The sequence below is a fragment of the Daucus carota genome, chromosome 1 (assembly GCF_001625215.2).
Source record: "Daucus carota subsp. sativus chromosome 1, DH1 v3.0, whole genome shotgun sequence".
NCBI classification, from domain to species: Eukaryota; Viridiplantae; Streptophyta; class Magnoliopsida; order Apiales; family Apiaceae; genus Daucus; species Daucus carota.
Window position 1 is genome coordinate 2,382,908 of NC_030381.2, and position 10,972 is coordinate 2,393,879.

At 34.4% G+C, this 10,972-nt stretch overlaps 1 protein-coding gene and 1 long non-coding RNA gene across 2 annotated transcripts; both read right to left on the minus strand.

The window, feature by feature from the left end:
• Positions 1–1,422: 1,422 nt before the first annotated feature.
• LOC108205498 (protein ENHANCED DISEASE RESISTANCE 2-like) lies at positions 1,423–2,647 on the minus strand. Its single transcript, XM_017375479.2, has one exon. The coding sequence runs from the start codon at positions 2,517–2,519 to the stop codon at positions 1,599–1,601; it is 921 nt and encodes a 306-aa protein (XP_017230968.1). The 5' UTR covers positions 2,520–2,647; the 3' UTR covers positions 1,423–1,598.
• A 1,927-nt stretch (positions 2,648–4,574) lies between these two features.
• On the minus strand, positions 4,575–10,738 carry LOC108195960 (uncharacterized). The gene is made up of 3 exons (XR_001801672.2): positions 10,508–10,738; positions 4,903–9,237; positions 4,575–4,665 (listed from the first exon to the last, which is right to left on the minus strand). It is a non-coding gene; the product is annotated as an uncharacterized LOC108195960 (long non-coding RNA).
• Between the last annotated feature and the right edge of the window lie 234 nt (positions 10,739–10,972).

The following is a 10,972-nucleotide window of genomic DNA, read 5'->3' on the forward strand; positions in this document are numbered from 1 at the left end:
GGACCTGCTTTTTCTAACAGCAGCTTTTCAGCTAAAAACTGCTTTTAGATTTACCAAACAGTTTTTCACCTGTTTTTCAGCAAAAAGCTGATGTTGCTGTCTGCAACAGCAACCTCAAACAGTGCCTAAATTGTCTTTTGGAAAGCAAAGAAATAACACCAAGTAAAGAGAAATTTCAAAGTAGATTTAAAAGCAAGTATGAATAGAAAATCTACTTTGCATTGCTTTAAAATTCTACAGGTGGGAAACACACTAGTTATGCACCAATGGATCCCACAAAAGAGAGCAAGCATGATGCATGATGATACAGTATGCAAAGTGTTTGCAAAATTGGTCAATCATTTCAAGTTTTCAACAGCCAAAAAGAAACAAAGAATTGCCAACCAAGTATTACACACTGCCTACAAAGCCAAGCATGTTCCATTACCGACTTTCTAGCCCACCACCAACCACTCAACGTCGACAGCCAAGGCATCCCAGGATTCTCTTCTTGCCCTTTCTATCCCGCCCCCACGTATTATATGCACTTTATTGTATGTATTGCTATGATTTACTTATAATCCAAGGTATGCCTAATTGACCTGCAACCCAAAGGCTTGATTCTTGAATGAGGTTGATGGTTTCTATTTCCCCGTGCTGGGTTTAGTGTACAATAGGAACAAAGGGATGGGGAGCCGATTTGTATGGCAGCTCGGAGTTCGGAAGATTGGGCAATGTTATTAGTCAAGGCTCGCGAAGGATTATACTAGTGTGCAATAGTGAAGAGCTCCTCGGTCTTGCAAATAATACCCAAGTTTGCCTGGGTAAGAATAACAATGTGCACGTCATGCAAAGATCATGTATGTTTTGTAAAGCTATACTGGCTCATGCAAAGATTATGCAGGAATGCGCTTTGCTAACTAATGAACTGGCTCATGCAAAGATTATGTCGGTATGCGCTTCGCTGTATTGACAATTTCATCGACAGGTGGTCAGCAAAATTTATAGGGATCCTTCGGTTCACTAAGAAAGATAGTTGTATAGTACTAAACTAGCAGCAATATGTTAAAACTTAACAAATTCAAGTAACACTCCAGATTATCTTCTAAAACTGGGAAGCAAACCTCTTATCACATCTTGACGAAGATTAGTCTCTTTAATCCGAAGCCTACGAGCATTTTAACCTCCCGACCCCGGTTTGTTCGCGAAATAGATAGGGAACGAAATGCTACTGATAAATTCTTATCATCTCAGCTCCATACTGAAGTGAGATACATCCAAACTTACTCCCTACCAAAGTAAAAATAAATCCAAACTCGACGTTTCTCCAAAGAGCAAGGAGAAAACATGTTTTAACATCTACACTGATCAATGTAGGTACTTTGCCAAACATCATTCCTCAAACTTTAAACCCAAACACTTAAAACCACAATTCGTACGAAATTTTAACGAAAAACTAAACTACCAATAGTATTAAAATGGATAAGATGTGCAGAAATTGCCAGAGAATGCCAACACTTATTATCTACACACCAAATCCCCTTTTACATCATTTTACGAAGAAACATAGCAATAAAACAGTGAAAAATTACCAAAGTTACTGAAAACAAAAATAATAATCAGTTACCATTTTTTAAACCTTCGTTTTCATCCTCTTCATCAGACCGAGAAGCCTCCACCTTATTACTACTCCTTCCAACACCATTGACCTTCTTATCACACGACACCGTTTCGACAAATGTAGCTGATGACATTTCCATCTGCAAAACCCTAACCGCACCGAACAATTTCTCCGGTAATTCCTCTTCACACTGCGCTTCGATAGCGAATCCCATATCTATCGTCACTGAGGTAACATAACCTAACGCCAGGTGTAAAATCGCCGTGGCGATCGCTGAGCTACCGATATCGACATCGATTTCGAGATAATTTTCACCTCTATGATAACTACAATTCAACGCCTTCCCTAACAAACACGCCGAGTAATTACCAACCGCTGTTTTCACGATCCATGGTCCTTTCACAATCCGATTCACAATCTTGAACCGGCTGTTGCGAAACGCGTCGTCTCCGTTGATGAACCGGTGCAGAAGCGAACCGGACGGAACCGGTTCATCAGTGGCGAAATAAAAAACCGCGCTGTGATGCTCGCGGCCTGGAACCTGCAGATTCACCGCCACTACAAACGACTTCATATTCTTACCTCTCGCCTGCGCCTTCTTCAGCGCGTGCATCACGCGATTGTCCGCGCGTGACAAAACATTCTCGAGTTTCCCGGCGGATCGGAGCCAATCAACGCCGGCCGGCTGCAACAGCCACGGACCAGACGGAGCCTTCACCTTCTTCGCAAAATACGTCTTCGACCGGAGACTAAACAGATCCCCCGGCGGCGACGCCCAGCCGTTGGATCCGTTATTGAGATCCACGTGCCTTAACGATCCACCGTTAATCACTTCATCCTTCCAGTCATTCGCCTCGTTTTTCGTGCATTGATCGGCGCCGGAGCTCCGGTGCTTTTGCTTTTGTTTCGTCGATCCCATTGTTTTAGCGTCTATATATAGATACAGATAAATATATCTCTAGAATTGTTGGTGGATTAAAATTGGTGAAGAAAGTAGAGAGCTTTTCTCTCTCGTGAACTCTCTCTCTCTCAGCCACTACTCTCTCGCTGGCTCTCTCTATATATCTCAGTAGTTCAATAGTGCGGTACATTTGTTTCATTTTACATATATGCCCTTGTCCTTTGCGAAAATTACGAGAGTGGCACTCGGTTATGTTGTCCTCATTATGCGAGAAATAAATAGAATAATGAAATTAGGATAAAATTAAAAATTGATATTTTATGTACGTGTATGACAGGCTGTGAGTGAGAAATTCGATAAAAAAGAAATAAATTTCGACAGCCATAGACAGATGATAAATGTGGATGCTAGCGTGTCGAGTATTGATTCATTTTCTTGGATTTTTCTGGTCACATTTATTTATAGATAATAAGAATCTGATTTAATATAAAATATATGAAAAATTTGCGTTCATTAATGTCCTCATGATGGGATAAGAGATTGTTCGTGCAACCGAAAATTTTTCGTGAGGTTTTTTGTATTTCTTTCTGTAAGTTTATTTCAATTTGGACTAAGTTTTAGTTTTCGTTATTATTCTATTGGGACTTGGGAGAATATTTTAAAGTGTAAAAATGAGTGTATTATACGTGATTCTTTAATAACCTAAAATCATGTGAGAAAAATAAAAATAATTATTATTTTGTGACCGGTAACAGTTTAAATTTTTCATAGTAATACGAAAACTAAATAAGTACATCTTAGATAATGTAATATTAATAATCACGTCTCCTGTCACTAATTTTTATTACGAATTACAATATTTCTTCTGTTTTTTTCTTTTTTTTAAGGGTTTTGATTATATATTTGTAAAAAAATTAAATTTTTTATGAATAAAAGTAATCGTGTCATTTTTATTTACAATTAAAATTATAAATATATAATTTTTAATTATATAATCAAAATTCATGAAAATAAATAAAAAAAAATTGACAAATCTAAACAGAAAGAGTGTTTATGACGACAAATCGAAAGGAACTTTTAGAGATTTAAAAACCGGAAATAGCGGTTTTAAGTGCTCACAAGCAATATGTGGATATTTTTCTGTGTCTTTTTCACGTGAAAGATAAGTCGGTCTATTTTTAAGTAAGAGAAGACTTTGTAAAGGTAATAATTTTGCTTGTGAAAACATCACTTTTACAATACATAAATGTGTGTTTGTGTCATGAGCAAAGCAACACAGAAATTGAACTAAAAACTCGGCCTTTTATGATCCACAGTACTTATCAAATAACACATAGTTATGACCAAAAGAAAATGGCTCATTTTTAATTTCTTAATTAAAAATTGATTGTCATTCTTGAAAAAATAAAGTTCATTTTTAGAAAACATATATGATTTATAATCCTGGTTTTGAAAATAATTTTCTCAACATAAATAATTTTAAAAATTCTTTTTATATATAATTTGAAGTGACAGAGTCATAACATCCCTTAACATGAAAGCTTGCCTAACATATTTAGGCATTTGTCGATGTCTTGGTCGCTTGGATATTGTAACTTATGTTTTATAATTAAACTTTCTCGAATACACGAATTTCTCATATATTTTCAGTATTTTTTTCATTAATAAAGAAAGAGAAGATAAAAGAAAAAATATAATAAAAAAATTCATTTATTAGCACAACCAAAGAAAACATAAAAAAAATTATTACTACTCTTCTTCTCTAACATGTATTATCGTGAGAAAAACGTTCGTATGAGAATTCTACCGACCTTTTTCACAACCGTTGATTCAAATATACTATACGAGAATCAAATAATCTATCCTATAAAAAAAATATATGTGCACAAGAAAGTAATGAAAAGGAATAAAAGAAGAAAAACTGAAAACAACGAGCGTACAGAGAACTTGAGCGAGTTTGAGCCGTTGAATGGGATCCTACTAGATATTGAACGTTGAAATATAAAATAACTAGTGCCAATTGTCAGCTTCTCGAAAAATTATTGTTCAGTTTTCTTTAAACGACAACTCGTGGCCCTTGTTACTGTCAGATCATTTAATTAGTACTGGTTGTTATAGTTTATAACGTACCCAGTGGTTTATCTGCCCCTTTATAGCACGTCCACTGGAAGAAACAAAACACGAATCAGGCAAAAACGCAAGTAGACAGTATACAAGGCTCCCGTGTCATCAACGAAGAGTCTAAATATATGCAGATAATTGGGGGAGGGGGGGTTTGTTTAGAAGAATACGAATATGTAACCTTTTTAACAAGGAGCAGCGGATAATTGAATTTGAAAACTCGGTTATAATAAGAATGTGTAAGTTGTATAGCGACAGAAAATATAGGCTTAGGACTAACCCAGCTTAGCGTTCGTCCTCGAGCTTCACCGGCTACCTGGCAAATGGCAATGCACACGGACAAAATCTGATTTGATGAAGAATTTAAAATATGACAAGCTTGCAAACTGCAGCTTCCAGGAAGATACACACAGATTTTACAACAATATTTCATGGTATCCACTTGGAATAGAATATGAAATTACTACCTTCACAAAAGTGCCGGAAACAAAGTGCCTAATACAAAATTCATTTTGGATCTGGTAGACTGGGACTCAATTGATAAGAAAAGGAACAATATTATCACAACTCAAGTTATAGATACTAAAAAGAAAATCAGAAAGATGAAAACAGATAAGTGAGATTAAAACATTTGGTCGTATGAGTGCCTAGTCGAACTAATTGGAGAATACTCTTAATACAGAATATATATTTTTTTGGAGAACCAGAAGCGAGAAAAGAGCAACTGCGGAGATGGAAGATAGCAACATATGTTGAGAAAACATAAGTGTTAAAAGAGTAGAAAGTGAGATCTTTACTAGAGAATCAGTAGGAGAAGCATTGTTTAATAATGTATTGCGACTGGAAATCACCAAAAATTATGAACTCTGAACATCATAAGGTTTCCTTGATGCATGTACAACAGAAAACATAACTATTTATGCATCAGATCAAGTGTCATGAAGAAACCCGAGGCAGAGTGCTGGAAAGAAACCGTGCTACCTAAGCCACTACCAACTACCAAGTACCAACTAGTAGTGACACTGATTAATTTTCTGTGTACGGCAAGCATCTGTTTAACTATCAGCTTATTATGTGATTGAAACTTTACACACTCTGTGCAACAAGGAGCAATACATGGAACCCTAAACAATAAAACTCTACAAGCTTTCGAAGCAGCCACATTCTTCCAAGTTCCAAAGCTAAAAGAAAAACAAGAAAAGCACTCTGCATAACGCCAAGACCAAATCTCAAAAATTATAAGTTTGTAAAGCAGCAAAATGAAAGGATGGTCATGAGTTTTTCCTCTGTGGTAAAGGGTACCATTCATTAGCCAAGAACTTTAATGTGAATGTTAGTATTGTCAATCTTTCATGTGTTCAATTAAAAGGCAGGGATGCTATTATTACAAGGTGAAAGTACCAAGTCAATGAAAACAGCATATCACAAATATTTGGCAATGAGACTTTTGAACAAGGAATAAATTACACAAATGTGTGTATCTATATCTTCGGACAACCAAAATCACCAAAAAACATAAAGGCACCACTATTTGAGGTGTAAAAAGATGAGAAAAGACATTTGGTGACATGAACCACAGTACCAGATAATAATCTAGGGCCATGTTTGTTTCAAGGGATTATAATTTCCGGATTATTACCTTTTCTTATTTCACACGTAAAAGAATCCGGTGAATTCATTTTTCAATCATTGTTAGGTCATTTCCATGGGATTATAACACATTCTCTCACAAGGTATTAAGATCCCATAGAAATGAATCAGAAAGATGATTTCCATAAATATATGGGATTATAAATTATAATCCTTTGAATTTAGAAAAAATAATGTAGTTTTCCGGATATTATAATCCCTTGAAACAAACATGGCCTAGGTGTCTTGCCACATAAATTTGAATTGTTAATGACATAGTAGTCTACAAATTCTTATATATCCAAAGGTGAAGGTAATCAATTTTTTAACCTCCAAATCTTGCATCAGAACATGTTTGGGCAGTCTGTCGAGAATATATATATAAGTTCGATTACTAAGCGCACCAACAAATTATAATATAAGATGGACTTTGTAAATTACCCAAGTACACCTTATTAAAATAAGTGACCTCGGACTTCTTCTGGTAGAGGGCTCTAGTTGTACCCAAAATTCAGTTTAGTCAGGGAATTTGATAACCCCAAAAGTTTGGACTCCGAAGTACCATCCGGTTACGTTGGGTTTAAGGTAGAGACACAAAACATAATTGGCGTTATTACTTTTTAACTATGATGGCTAGAGAGGCTGTGATCTAGGCCTAGTAATTAATTTGTTTAAACTTGACAAGGTCAACGGGAATCTAAAGGGAGATATATAAGAATCTTGTCCCACATTTATTCATGCAGGAATTTCGTCAACAATATAAAGCTTCAATTTAATTATTATGTGCATTAACAAATAATAGTGTGTGTGTGTGTGTGTTTTGCGGAGGCAGGGAGTTGGGGGCTTTGTGAATTGATGCTTGACGATCTTAAAGAAAAGGTTGGAACAAGGGATAAAACTTAACTCATTGAACACACATATACACAAATAGTAATCAAGTCATCATATTTATCATTTGGTCAATAATGATGAGTCTTACCCAGTTACCCGAGTCCACCAAATATCATATTACTTGGCAGTTAAGTGATACTGTAATGAAAAATATCTTATTCTTTTTATATCTAGTTTCCAAGACTGATCTACTGCTAAAGTTAGGCTGAGAAAAGAAATCATGTTAAAAATTTATCATTTATCTATATTGATATACTTTCATTAATCAATAAAGCTAAAATACCTATCAGCATGCATAATACATAACATGAGAAAAACTTTGGCAAGTACATATGTGTGTATATTATATGCAAGGAACCCACAGAAGTACATGCAATGGCAAGACTTGCAACTAGTAAGCTATCCTGCAGATACAATTAATAAAACATGTTGCTGAGGTACTCCTATGAAATATAGATGATTCAATATTCTACGGCTGACCCTGATAACTACTATTATTCACCTATCCTCGACAAATAAAGTATGATACATTTTCAGATAGTATGTATGGTGTGTAGTGCAGTACGGTATAGTATAAGTGTTACAAGTATAACGAATTAACTATAGGAAGTCTATACAGAGGAGAACAACAATCTGAGTCTGTAACCTTCTTTCCTTCTACAATTAAAGATGCAAAATGACCAACAGTCAGAAAGAAATTGCACAACCCACAGCATGGTCATATGACAGCTAAGCCGAACACAAAACTTCACATGATCAAGCTTCTTCATACAATGGGTAATGGGTAAATCGTAAACCATAGACCTATATTTACTTAAGTTGTTAAGCATATTGCATACTAGATCCAGTAAACTGTTTAACACAGGTAGCCATTGGGAATTCGATAGGTATACCACAATACAATGACAAAATCTAGAAAAAAGAATGAAGCAACCTATGGTCAAAAGAATACTACCTCCGTCCCTAAATACATGTCCATTTTGACTTTTGACTAGTCAAATTGACTATACTTTGACTGAAATTTACATGTACCATATAATTAAAAAATAATAATAAAAATTATATCATTAGAAAGTATATTTTGACTCCTTGAAAACCAAAATAGACATGTAATTAGGGACGGAAGGAGTATAAAACAAAAGACTATCAACAATGACGGGAAAGCACAAAAGGCACTCTAAGAGCCAAGGATTACCCACTTCCTAAACTGAAAACATATGTGCAATGGCTACATATTTAATGTTTTGTTGTTTCAACCAACTTAAAAAACACGAATGTTGGATAAAAAAAATTCTGGTGTACTATAGTCCATAGATAGGGGTGTCACCTATAGCATCAATTAATTGTTTCTTGTTCCCAATATTTTGTTTGATTGAGAAATTAAACTTTTCATGTATTCTGGTAAATACAACTTAATTTGCATCATCTTGCCTTGTTTTGATTAAGAGTATGAACTACGTCTAGTTTAAACGAAAATGAGCGAGGATAAAAATTTGAACGGAGGGCAGAAGGCTAGCACATATTAGACAATTACACAAGGAAAATACAATACCAATTGCAAATATGAAAGACATCCTGAAACAAACATTTCTCTGACTTCACTCTTAGTTCCACAAAAACTATAATTAAAAACAGCAAAAGATATATCAAGTACCCCTTATAACAGCCCAAAAAGAGCACAACCAAAAATCGATAAATATAGGAAAATGCTAAGAGAAAAAAGATATCCAACATATACTACTAGTAATAATCTACTTCAGTACCTCCAATCATAATTCATAAAGAGAGGATCGATATAATTTGCGTATATTTTTCTCAATTTTTCCCTCTGCAATGATGAACACCTACAATTCCCAATAACTTTTCAACTTTTTACCAAAATGCTTAACAATCACATAGTTTTAACTTATACATCAATAACATCAAAATAATAATTAAAAAAAAACTATTAAGGCTTACACATACCAAAACAATGCACAAAATAGGCAAAACTAGGGATTAACCTATAGGGCCTTTAAAAATACATGTAACATTAGTGCTTCTTTTTCCTCGGAACCTGCTGTCTCTCAGTAGCTAATCTGTAAACCCAATAAACCTGTTGAATATATACACAATACATACACGAATTAGAATATTCGTATAATCAGGGACGGAACAAATTATATTTTGCACTTAGGGGGGTGTATTCAGCTGGGATTTTTTAAAAAAAAACATTTATGAAATCTGAGGGTATTCAACTCAAATTTTAAAAAATGTATGCATCAGAGTCTTGAGGTATTCAATTAGGATTTTAAATTATGCTACAAAATAAGGTGGTATTCAATAAGGATTTAAAATTATACTTTGCCGATGGTATTCAATTGAGATTTTTTAAAATACATTAAAATCTGATGGATTTTTTTTTGGACTTTATAGAATAATGGATTTTGTGGGATTGTTCAGTGTATTTTAAGATATTTGAAATCCCACCAAAATCCATGAGATTTTGAAACACTATGCTTAAATCCTAAAGAATCTCACCAACTCCGCTACACTTTATCAAAAAATCGCACAAAATCAAAATCACATACAATCCATTAAAATCCATAGATTAAAAAGAATCCGCACAAAATCAAAATCACATGCAATTCATTGAAATCCGAAGTTTAGAAAGAATCCATTAACATCACAGCTGAATGCACATAAAATGTCGCAGAGTTTGTGAGAATTTTAGGATTTAAGCACAATGCTTCAAAATCTCATGAATTTTGGTGGGATTTCGAAAGACTTAAAATAACAATCCCACCAAATTCATCAGTATTTGAATACCATCAGATTTTAATTGATTTTAAACAATCTCGATTGAATACCACGGGATATTTAAGCATAATATAAAATCTTAATTGAATAATATCAGAATTTTGTAGCATAATTTAAAATCTCAATTGGATACCCCAAAATTTTAATGGATTTTAAACAATCCCAATTAAATACCCTCGGATTTCGTGAATGAAAAAAATCCTTTAAAATCTCGATCGAATACAACCCTAAACATAAAATCAAAATCAGATATCACCCATTAAAATCCATAACGGTATAAAATCTATTAAAATCCCAATTGAATACACTCCCTAAACCCAATAAACCTGTCCATATACCAATTAGAATATTCGTATAATCAGGGGCCGAACCAGGATTTCAATAAACAAGGACCAAAATAATATTAACTGTGCCGAGCCAAAATATATTCTATATTTTCAAGATTTTATATTATAAATTTTTATATTTAGGACAGTCGGCCGGAACCGGGGCTCACTATCGTTGCGAGTTCCGCCTATGTATGATACAAATGAGCGAGATCTATGCAAGTAGAGAATGAGATTTACCAGTGCGAGAACATGAGCGGCTATGAGCATGACGGCGAGAAGAGGAACGAGATCGAGGGTCGATGTTGTTTTTTGCTGAAGTGCCATCGAAGATATGTACGAGGAACAGTGAGATGTGTGCTTATGATGATTTCTGTTGCTGAGGTTTAGAAAAAACCTTTCCTAATCCTCGGTGGTTTATTTACCGTGAAAACGAGTTTAATAAGAGTGATTTTGGACGGTATGAGTGCTCTTTAAATAAGCGCTTATTCCAATAGAAGTAGAAGCTAGAAGCGACTTATAAATAATTATTTTACACAAACAGTAAAAAGAAGTAATAAATATTTTACACAAACAGTAACAATAACTTATAAATTCAGAATTCGGATTTTTAAACCTGACCAAACACCCTGTTGTAACTTTTGATAACCTTTTGTTTTTTGTGAGTAAATTGTTAGTATTGGTGTCCTAGAGACAATACTATTA

Excerpts from the sequence above, each read along its gene's own strand:
- LOC108205498 (XM_017375479.2), bottom strand. The coding sequence starts at position 2,519 with ATGGGATCGACGAAACAAAAGCAAAAGCACCGGAGCTCCGGCGCCGAT.